General features: G+C 34.4%; 4 protein-coding genes across 8 annotated transcripts; 3 read left to right on the top strand and 1 right to left on the bottom strand.

Moving 5' to 3' along the window:
• The first annotated feature begins 82 nt into the window (after positions 1 to 82).
• Positions 83 to 996, top strand: LOC142522671 (uncharacterized). The gene has a single exon (XM_075626195.1). It carries the CDS (start codon positions 248 to 250, stop codon positions 836 to 838), a length of 591 nt encoding a protein of 196 aa, XP_075482310.1. The 5' UTR covers positions 83 to 247; the 3' UTR covers positions 839 to 996.
• Positions 997 to 1428: 432 nt separating this feature from the next.
• LOC142522670 (uncharacterized) lies at positions 1429 to 7162 on the bottom strand. Of its 2 annotated transcripts, none has more exons than XM_075626194.1 (7): positions 6825 to 7162; positions 6230 to 6259; positions 4591 to 4689; positions 3574 to 3679; positions 2204 to 2485; positions 2036 to 2090; positions 1429 to 1698 (listed from the first exon to the last, which is right to left on the bottom strand). In XM_075626194.1, exons 1-6 carry the CDS (start codon positions 6981 to 6983, stop codon positions 2071 to 2073), a joined length of 696 nt encoding a protein of 231 aa, XP_075482309.1. In that variant the 5' UTR covers positions 6984 to 7162; the 3' UTR covers positions 1429 to 1698; positions 2036 to 2070. The 2 variants fall into 2 exon arrangements, with proteins under 2 accessions (XP_075482309.1, XP_075482308.1); XM_075626193.1 differs by having other exon boundaries at positions 2200 to 2485; positions 6825 to 7161.
• Positions 7163 to 8464: 1302 nt separating this feature from the next.
• Positions 8465 to 9196, top strand: LOC142522101 (NAC domain-containing protein 37-like). Its single transcript, XM_075625259.1, has 2 exons — positions 8465 to 8642; positions 9105 to 9196. Exons 1-2 carry the CDS (start codon positions 8465 to 8467, stop codon positions 9194 to 9196), a joined length of 270 nt encoding a protein of 89 aa, XP_075481374.1.
• A 2890-nt stretch (positions 9197 to 12086) lies between these two features.
• On the top strand, positions 12087 to 15684 carry LOC142522805 (uncharacterized). 4 transcript variants are annotated; one of them, XM_075626345.1, is made up of 4 exons: positions 12099 to 12244; positions 12743 to 12821; positions 13808 to 14675; positions 15250 to 15684. In XM_075626345.1, the coding sequence occupies exons 3-4, from the start codon at positions 13816 to 13818 to the stop codon at positions 15422 to 15424; spliced, it is 1035 nt and encodes a 344-aa protein (XP_075482460.1). In that variant the 5' UTR covers positions 12099 to 12244; positions 12743 to 12821; positions 13808 to 13815; the 3' UTR covers positions 15425 to 15684. The 4 variants fall into 4 exon arrangements, with proteins under 4 accessions (XP_075482459.1, XP_075482460.1, XP_075482463.1 ...); XM_075626344.1 differs by lacking the exon at positions 12743 to 12821 and having other exon boundaries at positions 12087 to 12244; XM_075626348.1 differs by lacking the exon at positions 12743 to 12821 and having other exon boundaries at positions 13861 to 14675.
• The last annotated feature ends 5444 nt before the right edge of the window (positions 15685 to 21128 follow it).

The raw sequence follows: 21128 nt of genomic DNA, 5'->3' as shown, positions 1-21128 counted from the left end.
AATTAATCCATTTTATTCAGAACAGGAAAAATGTGCACCACCCCATGTGGAGATCGAGTAAAACAAATCTCGCGATTTTTCGAATATTGGGAAAAAATATTTTACGTTAGATTATTGATATGCACTTGTGTGAAGATAAATGATGTCGGGAGTACAAACTAAACGGTAATAATAGAAGTATCTATCTACCCACCCCTTTGTTTCCATTGACCAACTGTTGAAACAGCTGTCCACCTCAAACCTTTCCATGGCGGATTACGAACCCGCCGCCGCCGCAGCCGGAAGCCATCACCGCAGCCACAACCACCCCAATCTTATTCCAAAGGAGACAGCCCTCCAAGCCGTCAACACCATCATCCAGCTCCACTTCGAGAAAACCCTGGAAAAAAAACGAGCAGTCGACCTCCAGAAGAAGGAGCTCTGGAAACTCTTCCATTTCTTCTTCCTCTTCCTAGGCCTGGTCTTTCTGGGCCAGGCCCAGTCTTCACGACTCCAATGCCGCCACTGCTGGATGCCCATTGGGCTCCTCTCCCTGGCCCATCTCATCTTCTACGTGTCGGTCGCCCAGACTCTCCGATGCATCAACGGGTTCAAGTATCAGCGACGGTGCCACAAGTTGACGCTGGGATTGGCGACTGAGCGGCTGCGGCAGCTTAAAACGAGGCTGAGCAGCGGCGGGGTTTTGGAGGAGATGGGAGAGGAGTTTGATATTCATTATCAGGAGCCGCCTGAAAGTTATTTTGGTAAATTTAAGAGGAATTGGGCTCTGCATTTCGGCTTCTTGATTTTTATTTACGGATTCATGGTTTCATCTTCTGTTGTTCTTCTTTGTTTTTAGCGCAAGTGTATTGTCATCGTGGTGGTATTCGAGTGGATTTGCTTTGCCGGATAATTTTTATCACTCTCTATGTTAAATGATTTTGGTGTGCGGGGCTTAAGCTCTATATAATTGTCATAAATAAGAAAATAGACATCCAAAATCCAGAATTTTGACAAGTTCATCAGTCTTTGTTACTTCGATTAGGCACGCTTTCCTTGACCAAGATGGCAGGTTTGAGTTTTGCCATAGTTGCTGTTTATTCGAATCAAACTCTGAATATTTTTGCTTTAGAATTAGAAAGTGTATTAACATACTAAATTTTAAAATGTATTTTTGAGAAAGATTAAAGCAACTGCTTACAGCCAAGACCCCAAAATCAAAGGTACATGCTATATGGATTAGAGTCCCATTTATTTAGTCAGTTAAAAATCTCCCACCCGCTGTTAAAAAAATACAAGCGGTTGGTTACTTTGGTGGATGGAAAATATTCCCAGTCTGCTTTGAAGGACAAGTTAGTTGTTGACGACTGAAAGCAGCATATCCCAGGAGGCCAACTAGCGAGACGTATCAGGTCATGTCATTGTCCAAACAAGTCCCGTTATATAATATATAGTATATGAAAATTTTGTTAAGATAATGATGACTGAATCTCTACATCTTATGTTATTTCTACGTGAAATGTGATCAAACCATTATTATTTTATGCAAACTCCTATGAGACTCTTGAAAAATTATTGCACCTCTCTTATAAGGAGGGATCTGAATGATTCAGCTGAAATGAAAGATTGAAGGGAAAGGAAAGATCAAGCCGTTGCGAGTGCATTGCACAGTGATTTGTATGCGTTGGCACAGTTTTTGAAATTCTCTTCTGCATCTGTCTGCAAAATCCACAACATGCGTTACAAATACAAGAACCTGAACGGTCGCTTTTTGAAACTTTCTAAAGAACTAGCGAATGAAGACCCAGATGAAGGCAGATTCCCAGTCAATTTGTGTAGACTAAATAGAGAAAGTCCACAAGATAATTTGCATCCATCTTTCAGCCAACAAAAAGGAGGAACAAAACAACATTCATTTACAAGGATTGGCTCAAATTTAATAAGATGGTCAAGCCATGAGGACAGATTTATTAAATGAATTACCATGGCACCGCACTATGAGAATAACTGTTAATTATTTAGGTTTAACATATAGAAGGTGAAGATAAAATCTGACCTGTGAAGGGCCTTGATGCTTGTCAGGATGCCATTTCAAAGCTGACTGGCGAAAACTGCATGAACAACACTTCTTATAGTTAAACATCAATAATAACAGAATCTACAAGCATGCCGTCCTTCATAAAACTTTATATGAAAACATATTGCAATTTGAGTACTTACGCACACTTGACATCCTCAATTTTCAACGGGCCAGCAGTTGGTAAGCCAAGAATTCTCCTATCAGCATAAGTTCCGACAACGAAAGACTCGTAATCAGATCCTATCCTACTCTTGGCACCATGTTCTTGGTATGTGCTCTTACTCCAGTCCGAACTTTCTCTCCAATCAAATCCCATCTCCCAGGGTTTGAAGGTCCCCTCAAAGCATCTTTTCCCATTGGTAGCTTCAAATATTCTCTCACGGTATTCATCAAAATCTTCACAAGAATTCTCTCTCCGATGCTTTCCTGAAAATTGACAAAAAGTGTAGTTTCACTCACTACATATGCGCCTGGACACATATCATTACGATATTCAATTAATCTGCAACAAAAACAAATCGTAATCCTAGGGCAGTACACTAGCTGTAAATTATTTCAGGATAGCAAATATATGAGTCGGGGAGAAGAATTCTTTAAAACGTAAGTAAGTAGTCACAAGGGGAGCCACCAAAAGGAACAGGAAACCAGGAATTTCTCCAAAAGTATCATAATTACAATAAGAAATCTCTCTCCCATATTCAAAAACGGGGGTGCGTCCTCAGAAAAGAATGTCTATAAATATAACTCCACAAAAACAAAATCCCGGAGTCTAATAATTTTAGATGCAAACCTCCAGTTATAAGTATATGAACATTGGTCTATGATATTTGGACACAAATTCAAAACATATTTTCCTTGGTGAGAGATGGTTTTTTATATGAGCCCTAGCCACACAACAAGTCTCCCAATAAGCTCCACGACTACCAAAATCTCTCCCAAAAGTTGAAACGAAGAAAAAAACCGATAATACTTTGCAAAGAATGATCTTGTTTTTACCATATTTTTTTTTATTTTAGCTGGGCTGAAAGTTAGGGGTAGAAAAAAGAGATAGAACATCTGTTTCATTTTCACGTGCCGTGTAAGGATCACATTCAAAAACTCAACATGCACCTATTATCTAGATAACAAAACTTTGACAGATGATATCACCGAACAGCTTCTAAAAATATTTGAAATTTGGATATCACGGTTGAGTTGAGTTGAGTTGAGTTCGCCAGGGCTAAGGAATCAGGCCAGATCCCTCAACCATAATAATCCACTAATGCATTTGCACAGATAGGACTATGTTAAAAAAAACCAACAAAATTGAATTCCACTGACGTACTAGACAAGAAAATTTTAAGTTGGTTACCCTTCTAGTGATTCACAAGGATAAATCCTGTGACAAGTGCTTAAGTGCTAAATCAGTGATCTGACAGAGTGCAGAGGCATTCTGAGAAGAAGGCAGGATCATACCCATGATCCAAGAGAAACTTTGCAACAACTCAACTATAAAAGATTGAAAATAAACTAACGTTTCATTTTCTTGTGGTAAGCTCTCTGAGCTTGACGAGCAGGCTTTATTCGAGGTTTTTTGTTTAACTGGTCCCTGTAGTCTTCTTCAATCTTCGAAAAATATTTCTATACAATGTACGCAAATATCAACTTCTTTCAATATCCAACACAAGCAAGTCAGGAAAAAGACAAAAAGCTATCCATTGATAGGAAGAATTGGCAAAAAAACAATTGCCGGGCACGATATAGGTTTAACTTTGATAGAGGAAAGCTTTAAAGAAATCATAAAAACAATATTTGCACAGCCAAGACATTATATGAAACTAGAGAATCCAATGTCAACAAAAAGTAAAGTTCAGGATCATCACAAACCTAAAGTATAATTTTTTCAACATCAATTGGTTTACCTACGATGAACTAGGACCATGTTCGCTTTTAAACGATTCTTTACTCAATTATTATTGACACCATGAGTCCATAAGGAATCCCTAAATCAAATTACTTTGCAAGAGATATGAGCATCTGGGTCATACAAGTAAAGTCATGTTACTGTCATGGATTCAATACTCTGACGTCTGACCAACTCTTCAACTATGACAGGTGTGACTCTTTAGCTACAATCTTTATGTTGAATAGAAAGCGATGAATATCTACACCGTCAACTTATTTCATGTTGCCCAGAAAACAGTAGAGCATTGTTGGACGTGTAAATCAGATCCCATTTTAAAATTGCACTGAAAAATCACACGACTGTTTTGGTGGTTGACTTCAATTTCGGGTACCCCAAGAAAAAGGATATATTGGGGACAAAGGGTTGATGAATAAGAAGAATTCTTGTTAATAATTTACTGCTTGTTTATTATTAAAATCACATTGGGAAGAAATCACATGATCAATGATGCACGATACATACTTGATGTATTACATTAGTGTGTAAAAACATCTAAATATGTGTATAAATATCGGAAAAGGGAACGGAAAATGCTACACCGGACATCAATCACAGAAAATGTATCTCAAATAGGCCAGATGAATACCTCAGGCTTTGTTATCGAGCAGCCCCCATTGAAGAGTAGATTTTTAAGAGCTTTCTTTGTGTCAGCACGCTTCTGCCGTACTGCATACCTTATACAATTCTGAAACAATGCTCTCAATATCAGAGAACTTAGAAAAAAACTCAGTAACACAAAAATTGACTTACCCAAAAAAAAACATTATTTTGGAAATTACATAGCACCCACGTATTGGTAAATCATGAGAGAGCCACAGAGCAAAAGAATCATGAGAGAGCCACAGAGCAAGAGACGATTCACCGAAGTTAATGTCTGACATCAGCAGAAAAATGGGCGAGTTCAACGTTACATGATTCTGGTCATTATAAAGATTGATGAAGCATGCCGAAGGAGTAGGTTGAGGTTGTAAGTACTGAGAAAACTTTTGTCCTTGGTTAAGAAATTTGTATTTAAAGAGCATGAGATGCTATATTAAGAAATTGTCAAAGGAAAGCTGCAGTATGAACACTGGGAATTGGGATAAAGGAAGCAAATAAAGTTTAATAGATACATTTTATTCTCTGAAAGGTTTTAGAGCTACAATCACAGAACCAAATGGAGCACTAAGACAGTTCAATGTTCCAAAGCCTTAAGAGGAGCCAAATGTAAGCATAGAGGAGACAAGTATGTGCCATTTACTAAACCCCTTACACCTACAACCTAAATAGTTTTGAATCATCCGAAAAAAATTTGAGAAAAACCAGATATTAATCCTTGTTAAAAATGAAGATATGCACTAGGGGTTTACAAGCACATTAAAAAAATGGATTCCTTGGCTTACAGACTACTGCAAAATTAATTCCAATCAAGAACTTCTGAAGTTGTTCACAGTGAAAGAATAACGATATGTGATTTTAAAAAAGGCTTGGTTCTTGAATTTCATTAATTACAGAGGTATTGAGCTAATAGATCATACAACGAAATTTTGAGAGAGTGAAAAAGAGTTGATTAAGTATTTAAACAAAAAATTTAGTGGATGAATTTGAATTTATGCCGAAGATGTCAACAGCAGTAGCCATATTAACTACACAAGAAAGATATATTAGAACAGCATTAAAGGTCATCTTTCAGTCCTTTTAGATTAACAAAATCAATGAATTATCAACTAATGGGGACAAAAATATAGCTCTTGGGTCGCTGCTCTTGAGTCACACACTTTGTTAAGATCCCACTGGTAGACTCCCCGCTGAACCCAATATCTCTATCCATTTAAAATTGAACCACCCGGTGAACCAAATGCCCTTCCCCGAAAGTACTAGTATTATTTCTTTGATATGTTTGAGACAGTTTTTATGTAGTTCGATGCACCAGAAAATTGATGGAACTACTTTAAATAATAATGCTTTACTATGAACTTGACAAAAAGAAAGATCATAATCACAACTCACAAGTAACACTATAACTAAACTGCTTAAATTCGTGATTTTGGCTATAGAGAGGGCATAATATCTCTAAGAATGCGAGAGGAGAATGTTCAAAGTTGAACTATACATGTCAAATGGTTTAACTGTTTAGCAGAGTCTAATTTATGGTTGTTTCATAACCACAAATTCAAATCACAATTTGGTAATATCGTGATAAATATGGAAAAATCGAACTCTAAAAATGATGGTAGCTTCTTTACCTTAGATGGTTGTTTGTTGCTTCCTACATCCTGCAATACATAGTCAAAAATAGAAATCATAATGAAACTCAGCTTCTTACATGATATATAGTAGCATGCATTTGACAATTAGTAAATCAGTTCATCGCTACTTAGTTATTATTATTTTTTAACAATGACCAGATTAGTGAACTTAGGAATAGCAGAAGCAGCAAAAGTTCAAAACTCCATCTAATAACCAATTCTCACTTGTGTCATTGAAAATAAACTTCCTTTCCAACAGTCCAAAACAATCTTATGATTGCAGGTAATCAGGATCGTTGCGTAACTTTCAGAATATAAATAGAAACAATCATCCAGATTCAAGACCAATTCATAACTTCAACATAAGTTTACATTTCTCTTCATGATAATAATTAAGCAAGTGCAATTCCAGTGCCAAGAACAAAATTTTAAGTTACAGTCAAGTTTAAGAACTTCTACAACACCTTGGTAGTATATAATACAAGACTACAATTTATGCTCAATTCCTTCTCACTACCAAACATTTCTCTATCTCAATATCGCAAAAACACAAATAAACTCAAAGAAGGAACAAAATTATGACCGAACTTACAGCTTTAAACTCGTGTTTCCATTTCTCAAAACAAACATCCGTAGAATGGAACGAAGCCCAATAAATAGTCGAAGGATTTGGCGTTGCTGCTGACCTTATGGATTGGACAATCGGGGCCCCGAGTGTCACAAAAAATCTCCATCTTGACAAAACTTGCATAATAATACACACACGGCCACTACTGAATTGTCAGTCAATTGAAAGACGAACCCTAACAAGCCTAAAATAGCGCTTCATAGTAGCCCACAAGCCTTAAGCAACATTCCTCGTGAAATAGCGTTTCGGAGTGGCCAAACCCGGAAAGAGGACAATATGTATTTTGTTATAAATGACATTGAGTAACAAATAAGCGTTTAAGACAAAATATAATAATATTTGTTATGAATCTTACAAAATTTATAATATATAATTTATCAGTATGTACGTTTTATGGACAAGTAAAATACTTTCACCATCAATTTTATAGGATTAAAACTGAGAGAAAACATTTAAGATACTAAATGTAGTCTCTAAAATGACATACATAATTTTTACCTTTATATCTCTTTTGTATTATAATTGAACAGGATACTTCGTTACATATGGCATGATCTTTTTACCTCCCCTCTTATGGAAACTGAAAGCATTGGTGGACTTCTAAACAGTACAAGTATTCCACCAAAATGGATGAAAGGGCGTATGTCTGTGAATCATGGTGCCCTTTGGAGTTAAATATAAAAGGATGTCTGTGTGTGAACGTAGCTTCGATATTGCCTCAATGATAGATTCAGTGGCCAAAACGTATGATCCAATGCATTCCACACTGAAAAAAGGTATTAAAAAAATGTGTAAGATGAGATAACAGTCACATCTCTATAGTATGAAAAACATGAGTAACAGTTGAAGTCCAGACAAGATGACAACATGGTCAGCTTCCATCTTGATTCCAACAATAGGATCTTCTCTTTTTGCAGCATTGTCTCCTCTCAAACCCCGCGTGCTTCCTTAATTGAATACTTCTTCACATCACCAACACTTTGCACGTCCTTTTGGAGCCACTTATTTATATATATATAACTAATTTCAGAAGCATACATTATAACTATAAGGAGGTTAGTTGCCGGTAGGTAATGGACAATATATATTATATATAAATTTAAACGAGAGCCATTTCTGCATTCGCCTGCAGCCCGAGACAACACCATTACATGTCACTGTCTATCCCTCACCGCCCCCTTGATTAGTTTTCATGCATTAGGAGCAACGCTCATCATTTCATCTCCCTTTCCCTTTGCATTCTAATTATTATTCTAAAATTAGACAAAAGTAATTGAGTAAAAAAAATTAAAAAAAAAGGGTTATTTTCGAATAACAAATGTCTAGTGTTCAACAATTAACCTGATGATTATATCTTATGGCACTTGTCACCTTTTGATTTGTAGGGTTCATAATTCCTTTCATTTTCACATTTTAATCTTTTTTTTACCTCTCATTCTTGAGTTACACACACACGCACACACATATGCAGTTACATATGATTTCGAGATGATTTAGTAAAAGAAAACTAGTAGTATTTTGTTTTTTGTCTTTCGACCTATATATATGCATGTATAAGTTGTAGTATTGCTGGCGGCGGCGGTGAAATTTATGCAGAGATATAGATGACATATTTGACCATGGAATCATGTGTTCCACCTAGATTTCGTTTTCGTCCAACAGATGAAGAGCTAGTAGGGTACTATCTTAGGAAGAAGATTGCATCGCAGAAGATAGATCTTGATGTTATTAGGGATATTGATCTGTATAGAATTGAACCATGGGATTTTCAAGGTAACAAATGTTTTAATTCTGCGTGCTTCCTTTCTTTCTTTTTTATAAGAAACTCGTGTTTACTTGCAATTGCTTGATTAGGATTTCTTCAACTCATTTTCATGAGTCATGACACATTTTCACGTTCTCTAGTTAAAATTTTTGAGCACTGACTAATGTATGATGAAACTCGAGAATATATCTTTGATAAGCAATTTCTTTTATTAATTCTTTGTATTACAAACATATATGGTCGTGTTTCTGCATGCTGGATCCCATTGATCACATTGTAACAAGGCAGCATCCCTCAGGTTTTCTTCATCAGAAGCTGATATGCAAGCAGGAAACATGTACACAAGCCCCTGAAAATTTACATGATTTCATTCATCTCCCGTAGCTGGAGAGTCCATCCAGAAAAAGGGCGAAATTGTTATCCAATTCAGCAGAAATCAATGGCAAGAATGAAGAAACAATAAATAGTACTTTTTGCAGATGCAGAGATAGTAAGAGATTGGAGAGATCTGGACAAATTTGTTGCTTCGCAGCTTAGCCGTGGGGATTTGTGTGAAGGGAGGGCGAAGTAATTAATAAATATCGGGACCAGCTGCTTCTGTGGAAGAGTACCAAAGGTTATGAATCGGTATTCGGTTCAAGTAGTATTTCTGATTATGATACTGAAATTTGTATGGTTAACGATCGAATTTAATATATGGAAAAAAATGTACATTATATTGGATTGTTGGCATATTTGAGAAGAACCCTTTTGCGAGCATACTACAAAATAATAATTAATGTGTTTGTTGATGATCGAAAATGAGGCTTAATTTTTAAGTTACATGACACATATTGAATGAGCAAAACTACCTTGAATGGTCAGAATTTATAATGATTTACATTTGCGGCAAAGGTTTGGATGATTATCTTATAGGAAAAAAGAGATCGGCGAAAATTTCCTTCGCGTCCCATAAAATATGGAATGATGCTAAGGAATTTTACTCAGTGAGGGACACACACACGAGATCTTTGAAATAGAAACCACACTCCATGATCTCCGACAAGGAGATCTCACTGTCACTCAATACCACACTATACTCACACGCCATTGGCCGCGGTTGGAGGTGTTTGAAGAGAACCAGTGGGGCTGTCCGAAGAAATTTCGTGAAATCGTTGAAAGGAAAATAATATTCGAGTTTATAATGTGACTTAACAGGAACCCAGATGAAGTTTGAGGGAGAATATTAGGATTTAGGGATGAAACCACTTCTGCATATTAGAGAAGTTCTCTGAAGTTCGTAGAGAAGAAAGCAGGAAAAAAGTGAGGCTGGGGGAACAAACCACCGACTATTCTATAGAGAACTCAACATTGGCATCACGAGGCACTCAACAAGTTAATAGTGACAATCAACAAAAAAAGGAAGTTATGGTTTGAAAAATGCAAGAAGCCTCTACTCACAACTTTGACACTTGTTGGGATTCATGCATGGAAAACCCCAAACTGAAAGTGTGCATGTTCAACTCATGACAAGCAGAGCCGAGGCAGTAATGCCTCAGTCAATGAAGGGTCTTCCACATCAGATTCCAGCTTATTCAGCAAGGAGCAACTCGAGTTATTGCAAAAGTTGTTCTCACCGCAGAATAATATATAACATAGTGGGAACAGGAAGTGTGGCACAAAAAAGGAATTTCTTAAGTGCTCTCACTGTAAATTCAAAGAAAAAAAGCCCATGGATAGTGGAATGGGGAGCATCTGATCATATGACCGGAGATGTTACTCTTTTCAACAAGTACTGTCCATGCAGAGAAGATTTGACTGTGAAAATTACTGACGGATCCTTGTCTAAGGTGGCAGAAACATGTTGCATAATTATTTCTGAGAATATATATTTATCCACGATCCTCCATGTGCAATTTGGGATTTTGACATTCAACTAGGGCTTGCATGCAATTGGGATTTCAGGTGATACGGGACCAGCCATCGAACTTCACTGTGTAATCAAAACACCAACCAAGACCCGACAAGTTTTGTCATCTAATTCGATGGAACTTATGACTGCTAAGGTCCTACAAATAGCAGATGATTTGGTGTTTCTTTCTTTCTTTCCTTTTTTTTTTGGGTTCTTTCCAACAAATTAGTTACAAAAGGAAAAGAAAATAAATGTTTCTAGAAAAAATTAATAAGCTCAAATTCTTTTATCTTGTGTCGAATGAAACAATTTGATTCGGAGTAAGAAATTTGATTTGAGTGACGAATTTAAATGATGTATTTCTTGAGTAGATTTCTATCATATCATCATTAAATACTAAGTCAAGGTCGAAATGTTATTAAAATTCGTCAACATATATTATCTAAGCAACCAATTAGTTTACTAGTTTTGAGTAGGTCTCTTGTGAGACGATCTCACGAATCTTTATCTGTGAGACGGGTCAACCCTACCGATATTCATAGTAAAAGTAATACTTTAGCATAAAAATTAATATTTTTTAATGGATCACTCAAATAAGAGATCCGTCTCACAAAATACGATCCGTGAAACCGTCTCACACAAGTTTTTGTTGAGACAATTTTCATTTTTGTGAAATAATACTTGCAAGATTCTGTTAGGGTAGGGGTGCTTGATTTTTGTAGTATAGATTCCGTATAATTAATTTATTATTGCGCCAAAAATGACGTTACAACCTATCTTAACTAAATTGTTTGCGTATATCTTCAAGAGAGCAACTATGTATTTTCAAATAAATTTATGTGTCCTTTGCTATTCTTTCCATAATTGATGTAGAAATTTATTTAATTAATTATTTTAATGTTAATTGACATAGAAGTAATCGAGATTAATTGAAATTATATAATTTTTTTAAATAACAAAAGGCATAAAAAAATGTCAATGACTTATACTTCATTTTGTATCAAAATATCATGTTTAAAACAAAATCTCACATTTGGGACTTGAATATAGAAAACATGGAAAAAAATATAGAAAACATTGCTTAAAATATTTCTATATCCAAATAACACAATTAAATCTACTCTATCATTTGATAAGACTTTCATACAAAGACAAAAACTTTTGTGAGACGGTCGCATGAGTCGTATTTTGTGAGACAGATATTTTATTTGGGTCATCCATAAAAAATATTATTTTTTATGCTAATATATTACTTTTTATCTTTATCACAGATAAAGATTCATGAAACCGTCTCAAAAGAGACCTATTCGTACAAAAACACACCAAAACAAAATTTGATAATTTCGTGAAAAAATTGCACCTAGTTTTTAGTGATTGCTTAAATATAATTTATTTTATTTTTACTCTATTTTTAGAGGTTTATTTAATACACATAACCATTTGGAAATAAATTTTTTTAAAACAAAAGGTAAAGAAAATTAAGAGCGAGGCAAGTGTTATTTGGCAATAGGTGAAGGGGACGGATGATATTATCAAAATATAACCTTTGCTTTCCTCTCTTCCTTTCCTATAAATATTATTCTTTATTCGATCATTATTCAATCCAGAATCCCCGTCTTCAAGTTCAATGATTCGGATTCGAACATTGTCGTAGCTCTCATACCCAACTTTCATTGTCCTCCGGAATTTCGCATCGGTAAATCTCAAATTTTCCAGAAAATTAACAAGGTATTTAATCTATTTCTTGTAGCTTTGATTTATATGTTATTGAATTAATTAATCATGAATCGAGGCCGCAAGAAGCAGGCACACGGACGATTAGTGCTTGCCTTCTGTTTGAATTTGTTAATTTTTTTATAATCATCTGATGGTTGCCAAATGTGTTGAAATGTCAGATGTTGACGGATCCTACTACTAATTTTACTTTACGTTGTTTGTTGGTTAACTGTGGAGATTTCTTGGTGGATTTGTTAGATATGCATGAAAGCGAGATAAGGGATAGGATGATATTTTGACGGCGAACTTTATTTATTGAACTCAGTATAACTTGCTAGCTGCTACTGTTTTTAGGATTTGTATTACTCTGGCAGATATATTGTTGTCTCTCCCTCTTGACTGTGCTATGACTTTATAACATTTCAGCAAGTAAAAATACGTTGTTAAAATTTTATACACTGATGTTGGATGTTGGGCCTTTTAAGAAGTGCTGAAATATCTCTAGGATAGGCTGTAACTGGAGGGTACAGGGAGGATGAAATGCCAATGCCGCAAACAAGTGATTAGTGAAAAATAAAGAATTATACTGGTAATGGAAAATTACATTTTGTAGACGATATTGTTATATAAATTGGATGTGCTAGGTTGCTAACTGTTATGGCTTAAGCAAGTAATAGCTAACTTACAGATGAATAAATTCGCTATCAGTTCTGGTGTGATGTTCATTCTCTAGAGTTTGAGGAGATCTTGAATAAACAGACTGTTTGCTTAGCCTATAATGATACATCCAAAGATAATTAATGAATGGCCAATCGTTTGCTTTGTTGCATTCTGGAGAAGATACGGCCCTCGTGCGAGTCTTTGTTTTTTCTTCCTAATGTGGTTTATAGAATTGGAATCATTTCATTTTCAAGAATATAAAAACTGATGGTTGTGAATTGTTGCACCATTACTTTGGATGAAGCTTTTGTTCTGATATTTTATGTAAATATTTTGAAACCATGAACATAGGTCTCTCAATTTTTTTAGCATCTTAATACGCGTTTTTTTGTTTCTTGGAGATAATCATCTTGTTACTGCCCACAGTACATTCATAGGCCGGTGCACACTATATGACAAAAAGTTTTTGCTGTTTTCATATATTCTTGAATTTCTTGTGACCTTGAAGTGACAGATAGGTGCTTGTTTGTGCCTTGAGGTGAAGCTTTTTTTATAAACAGGGAATGAACACTTCAGACCCTTTTGCTGCATGATCTAGTTGTCAATTGGTGGGGAATTGGCTACTAAGTTTCCATTTATTTAGATTTTTTGTTTTACATTAACTCTCATCTCTACTAAGTCATGAAATCCACTGATTTCTAGCCAAAGTACTGAAATGTTTGTGGAATCGTTTCCCCCCTTAATGTGATTGCATAGAAGGGTTAGCCTTGAAGTTTTTTTAGTCCCTGCCGATGGTTTTTGCGAAATATATTTATTGAAATTCTTGTTGCGGACTCCTAGTTACACCCTACTGAATTTATCTGATTTGCCTCATTTTACTTTTGTAAGTTTTTTAAAATTTCTTAAATGTTATAGGAAAGGTAATGGCAGCAGAAGAAGATATTGATGTGTCAGCTTTGAAATCACAGTTAAATGAAATTCACATTAACTGGAATCAGGAGATGAAAAGAAGTAAGTCGCAAGTGGATGCCTTGCAAGAGGAGATTACTGAGGTGAAGGCTGGTATACAAGGATCCGACGAAGATGCAAAGCAAGAATTAAATGTTCTTTGGCATAGAGTCAAAACGTTTGCGACATTATTGACTTACTTGAAATCAAAAGCGAGAATCATCGCGGTTCCTCATTTGGCTTATACTTCTTGTGGTATCAAGCAATTAGAAGGTGTGGGCCTTGTTGATAAAAATTGTGTACCCCTGGCTGGCTGGTCTAGGAATATAGATGTTTCTTCTTTCCATAATACAGACGAGGATACATGGACTGCCCTTAGTTTTCAGAAGGGTTCTCTTGATGAAGATGACTTGGTCTATATCAATGAATTACTTAGAAGTGTACAAATGGTTGCTAATGTAATGGAAGGACTTGTCAAGAGAGTTATTTTGGCAGAATCTGAAACTGCAGTTGAGAAGGAAAAGGTAACAGAAGGGATGGAGGAGATAAAAAAGAAAGGTGTCCAAATTGAGAACATGTCTTTAAAATTAGAGGAAATGGAGCAGTTTGCTCTTGGAACGAACTGTATTCTGAATGATATGAGACAGAGGGTTGAAGATTTGGTTGAGGAGACTTCTAGACAAAGGCAGAGAGCTGCCGAAAATGAGCAGGAGCTTTGTCGTGTTAAGCAAGACTTTCAGTCTCTTAAATCCTATGTCAGTACTTTGATTAATGTAAGGGAGACACTTATTTCATCAGAGAAACAATTTCAGACAATTGAAAAGCATTTTGAAAGGTTAGTCTGTTCTAGGTAATTTCAATATTTTTCTTGCTTTCAATTCTTGTCAGATGTTATTCATGGTTCGCTTTCTTCTTCATACTTTATTTTCTTTAGCCGTGGAACTTCATAATACCAATACTAATCATGTACTCATGTTTCAAACAATTTTTTTCCACATTGATTTTCTATTGTAATTATAGACCTCAGAATAGACTATATTGTTACCCTTTCTGATGGGAAAAACTTACTGAAGCCGAACCCTATACAGAATAATATTTATGGCATGTCTCGACTGGAATTGGAGGCTGTAAAATTGTTGATAAATTCAGTCATCCACGAACTGTTAAGTTTTTCTTAAAACGTTAAAATTAGATTGGTTTGAGCTTCTCTCTTTTTCCAATCTTGTTTTCTTGCAAACCTTTTTTCAACATCAAAGCAATGACCATAATTATCATTCCATCTTTTAAGAAGTTTCTCTTCTCATGAGTTGATAATGCTCCTAGTCTGGTGAAGATCACTGTCGGCCAATAGGATTAAAGCAGTTTCTTGTCGCTGAAATTAACCGTTTTTTATTTTTTTATTCAACCAGGCTTGTTGCGAAGACACTCCAGTTGGAAAACGAGAAGAGTCAGAAGGAATCCGAAGTTCAGAAGCTGATGGAAGAGAACGTGAGACTGAGTGCTCTACTTGACAAAAAAGAGGCCCAACTCGTGGCCATGAATGAACAGTGCAAGGTCATGGCTCTCAATGCTTCCGACATATAGTTCGACCGTTGATAGAGCTGTGCTTTTCTTCTGCAGCTCTACTCACAAACCTTGCCCGCATGTGGAGAAGTGCTTATCAGATGAGTTTAATTTGTTATTTTGATGCATTAACTGTTAAAGAGGTATTACTGATTGGACACAAGGCTTGTATTAGCTGGATCTTTTTGCATTATGTTTTTGTGCACATGTACCTGTATCCTACTATCCCAATTCTCAATAAACAGAAGCTCCGTTCGTTCGTTGGCCGTTCTCAACTGGTCCATTTATGCATGTGTTAGATTACCTGTTCATTACTTAGAAGGTAGGACTTCTATACCAGACAATGTCTGATAAAACTACATCTCTTCCATCGCTGTGTGTGTGTGTGTGTGTGTTGTTTTTATTGTTATCGTTATTAGATTACAAAACTTACATGCAATCTTTTGTGTATTCACTTGGGAAAGGACAGAGTGGGGGTATCAACATACCTTAGCCCCAACCTAGATAGAAAAGTACAATTCAGCCCAATGAAAAGTAATGTTGGGCCTCAGAATGGGTCATAATTAATAATTCAGCCGAAGTTAGAACTAACCTGAGTTTATTACTTTATCAAAGTCTTTGAGGTTATATTGTATTGAACATCAGATTGGATATTTTTTATTTGCTTTTGCAATCTCAGACTGTAATGGTCTGTAATCATCATTACTATCAATCTATATTTTAAAGCAATATTATCATTGCTCACATTTATATATAATGAGTTGTTAAATAAATCTGTAGTAAAATATATCATTTTGAAATATAACTACTAACTACTCTGCTGACGTAATTAAATTATGTGACTATTAGTTATTCAATAATAAAATATATATCTTACTACATAAATAAATCTTATTAACGTTGAGTAGGGTCATGGTGAATTTTCCATTCCCCCCCTTTTCTACCCTCTCCAAGTTTAATCTGTATGAATAAAATAACGTACTTTCGCTCTATTGAGGTGATTGAGTTGTTGGGACAGATAAGTATTTGATCAATCGATTACTCGTATCAACACTTTTTTGATCAAATTTGTCACACAAGACTAGTCTAGTGTGGTCCCCAAAATATTTAGTGGGCTGGCATAGACTTCAGACCGGGCTAGCCCACTATAAGAGCATTGGTCCGTTAAAAGTTTTAAACATTTAATCAAGTCCAACATATTAGAATTAGCCTATTAAATCGAAACAATAATATTTTGGCCCACTAAACCAATTTGTTTGTATATTTTAATGAACTTCATCCATGATATGTCCTAGTGATCGTATATTTGTCCAAAAGCCTGATCATTGGTCCAAATAAAAATAAAAATTCAATTGTTATTCTAAGAATGTTTTATTTATCTTCCTTTTTTTTATTTTACTTGATTTCATTACAAATGAAAGTGTCTCGATATCCAAGTATCAATACTTTTCTAGGCAAAAACTTGTGTGACACGGTCTCGCGGGTCGTATTTTGTGAGACGTATCTCTTATTTGGGTCATCCATGTAAAAGTATTACTTTTTATGCTAAGCATATTACTTTTTATTATGAATATCAGTAGGGTTGACCCGTTTCATAGATAGAGATTCGTGAGACCATCTCACAAGACACCTATTCAATTTTCTAATATCTCAAAATTTAAAGTTATTTTTCATTTCAAATAAATTAATGAGAACAAAATAAAGTTATAATGAAATAGTTAAATAGATTACTGGAATCAAATATTCCAATGTGACTTTTTTTTAACTGTCGAATATTTTGAATATGAATCTTTATTTTTGTTTTTATAGCGCTCTGAAGCTAATTAATAATGAATAAATGGGGCCAACTTCATGGGTTTCTGTAGTTAATTAATAAATCATTCACATGTATATTGATAATTACTTCTGTCCAAGATACTCAAATTTATTCGTACGTCGTTTCCCTATAATGATGCACTACATAAATATACGATCGTATTCTGCAGTAATTCAGTCAACTTAGAATTTTCGACCGGAAGAACATTAATTATGGCAATTTTGAATGAAGGGCGATTTCAAAATTTTCAAATGGCGTCAAATTTCTAGGGTTAGGGTGGTCCATCACGTATGATTTGGTATCCAATTTCGTGAAATCCTTCAATTAATAAGTTCCCCAGAAATTGAATTTATGATCAACAAAGTAGCAAAACTAGAAAGTACATGAAAGTAACAACTATTTGGTATTAAACCATTAGCAGTCGAGACATATTTATTCTGCGTACATTTTACTGATGTATCTATCGTCGAATTAATATCATATAAACACATTCATGCATCGACGTATTTGATGAATAGTTGTAATTAGGAGAACGATTATGGGAAAAAAACCTATATTTCGTAAAAGATATATATAAAATCTCGATACGTTTCCAGTTAAGCTGCGCATTAGATCGTTTAATACATCGTTGGATGTGTAGTTTAATAATAAATTTGAGCTATGATCGATGTGTAAACATACATTTAATATAATATATACTATAATTACTAAGCAGTGAAGTGATGGTTGTGTTAGCTATATATTTCTGAATATGGTCCTCAAGTCTCTTTCTGTGAATTGAATTGTGAAAAAGGGAAAGAAGCAGAAAATGAGAGAGAGAGAGAGAAAGAGAGAGGGGCAAATCTTTGAAGATATGGAAACAAAAATATGATTACTTTGAAGAAACAAAGGGAGGGAGGGATTTTAGGGTTTGGGAGGACTAATTGCTACTGGCCGGTACAAAATATAGCTTCTGAACATGTCTTATCGAAAATCGGGCTTCTTCTTTTTTTTTCCCCTTATGATACACATATACATACATGTATACACAGAAATTTTTTGGAAAAGGGTCTTTTTTTTAAATAAAACGACAACAATTCTTTATGTTATACAACCTTTCTACTATTATTATTATATTATATTATGGTAGCAATATAAAAAAATGATTTAATAAATTAAAATATCATCACAATTCAAAGTTTTATATCTTAACGATCAAATTGTAAATGGTTTCATGATTAAACTGATATTACTATATTACAATAGCTAGCTCGGACTCATTTCTCTGCAATCACGATCGGTCGATCAGATCAGTAAGAGGATGACTATTTACATTTATAAAGTACGTAGCAAAATTATCTAGTTCAAGATTAATGAATTTAAATGGAGATCATGACAAAACAAAGGCCGGAATTAATTTCGACAAAATAATGCAATTATACCTTATTGACTATTATCGAAATTTAATTTTTTCGTCTTTTTCGACAAAAATATTGTATTTTTCGCGACCAAACGTCAGAGTAATCTTATTGTAATCTCATCTGTATTATTTTCATTTTTTGTTTTTGTAATTGTATATATTTGTATCATATGTATGTTACGTGTGCATGCAGACAAAGAATGAGGTAAGCAGTACTCCACGATCTTAGAGAACCTAGTTTCGAGTTTTCTGCCAAATCCAAAAGACTGATGTTAGATGGCTATTAAGACTAAAGAATGACCACATGACATATATTATACATAAAAAAAAGAGATGATAAAGATGAATTCATTGCTTGGTTTTATTTTACATTTTCTACAAAATCTACTAATTATGATGAAATATATTCGGTTTTTGTTGCAAAATGTAAGATAATTGTTAATAAATTCAAGATAGTGTAAAATATAAGTGTATATATGACGCATCACGTACGTAACATTATACCAAGTACCTACAACTAAAAATGTTGTTGAGATGATTGATTCCCAATTTACAAATAGTAAATGGTAATCTCTAATGCAAGTTCCATGGAGAGGGGAGCTACTACACTATAGTTCTCAAAAGATGAACCCAAAGAAAGAGTGAAAAGAGGGTGGGTTCAGCAGTCATAGCAGAAATAAAAAAAGAAATGTAGATTTAGACTGTAAAAGGGATGAATTCAAGGAGGGAGTATGTGTATGTATATACTCAGCCTGCCCACCTGTGCTGCTTTTTCTACAAAAATGTGTCTCTCATTTAATAAGTGATGCCCATTTCCTTTTTTCATCAATGTAATGATTATAAGCCCAGAAAGAACAACGTTTTTTTTGCCATTGTATCAAACAACACCTTTTCTCCTGATTAATTAACAATTTTCTTTTAACAAGGAATTAAAACTTGTAAGAAAGTAATTAATGTTAAATATAATTTTCTATATTTAACCATGCACACTTTTGATTCCTATTTCTACTACCTAAGTTCCAAGCTGCGACACTAATTAAAGGGACGTGCTAGTAAGTAATTAAATGATTGACAGAGAATTAAACTCGATGGTATTAATTGTTTGAAATTAAAGTCGGAGGATTACATGCATGATGCGTCTGAAAAAGAGATCATCACGGCAAAAGTCGTGTGAGTTTTTACTTAAAGCTAGAGGGTGAAAGGTTATGGTTAGTGTACAACTACTATAGTTTATGTGTATTCCGAGCCCCAGGCTATGTATGTACGTCCACCAGCTAATTGTAAGCTATATATATATTTGTAAATTTTAATTACCTATATATATTTGATGCTTAATTGTTTTTACCAATCATTTATTTAAAAAATTGTCTGTCAAAAAAGCAGTTGAAATGCGGCCTTTAGACATGTTATAAGATTAAAATGATTTGAGTAATATTTGATAAAACGACAAATATTGAGCTATGTAATGTTGATTAATGAGCAAGTACTAGATGTGTTTTTTTTTTTAATGAATTTTGAGACATGAACAAGTATGTACCCTAGCTAGCAACTGTGAAATGCATTTAATCTAGGAAGGCGTGATTCCTCTGCAGAATATCAAATGTCATCATTCATCAATGTCTTATTTCGTGTCCTGCCAACTTTTTCCTTTGTGCAACGTATCATCCTAAAATGACGCCTACTCTCTCCAACTTATATAGTCCAAAAAATATCATGTTTAATCAATATATCATAAAGGAAAATTTTATATATCCGGTCGAATAATAATCAAATAATGAACTTGAAATAGGTACGGAAGAATACATGCATCATGCATATTCTTAGAATGTTAATACACACAATTTTTAGAAGGAAATTAAATAAAAGAACAATGAACATATCGCAATCGTAAAATGATTCAAAGCATATCAAATGTTGTTAATTGAAAAGTAAGAAATTGTTGGGACAGAGACATTTTCCGGCACAAACCTACGTGCTTTATGTATGTCCACGTTACTCAAGAAAGTGAATAAAATAAAGTGGACAAATTAAAATAACCTTGCTTGTGTTGTATCAATAACTCCAAATAGTTATGATTAATGACTTCCACCAATGTACGTGCGTGTATCAGTTTCAATTTTTAGAAACAAAAGTGATACTATTACAATTTAATTTCTAAAAACACATTTTAAAAGTTCAGTTTCTCTCGATTTTTTTATCTTGAGATGAAAATAAACACTTACGTTTTCAAAAACTTTTCGAAAAAAAAAATCAGTTTCTCAAAATAAACTTACAGAAATCATCTTGAAAACATAAGTAGATTCACTCCAAACATTTTTCGTTTTTTAACAAATCAAGTGTTCTTGTGGGCAATATATGTATATACATGCACAAGTGAACTTTTGCAAAAACGTTTTCGAAAAAGATAAAAAAAACTTCTCTTACAATGAATGAAACTAGAGGCGGTTATTTTTAGAAAATTTTTGGGTGAGATCAGATTTGCAACTGGGCCTGTTGTTTTTTATAACATG

The sequence above is a fragment of the Primulina tabacum genome, chromosome 13 (assembly GCF_025594145.1).
Source record: "Primulina tabacum isolate GXHZ01 chromosome 13, ASM2559414v2, whole genome shotgun sequence".
Lineage (NCBI taxonomy): Eukaryota > Viridiplantae > Streptophyta > Magnoliopsida > Lamiales > Gesneriaceae > Primulina > Primulina tabacum.
The sequence above is the reverse complement of the archived record's forward strand: the minus strand, read 5'-3'. Positions and strand labels throughout refer to the sequence as shown.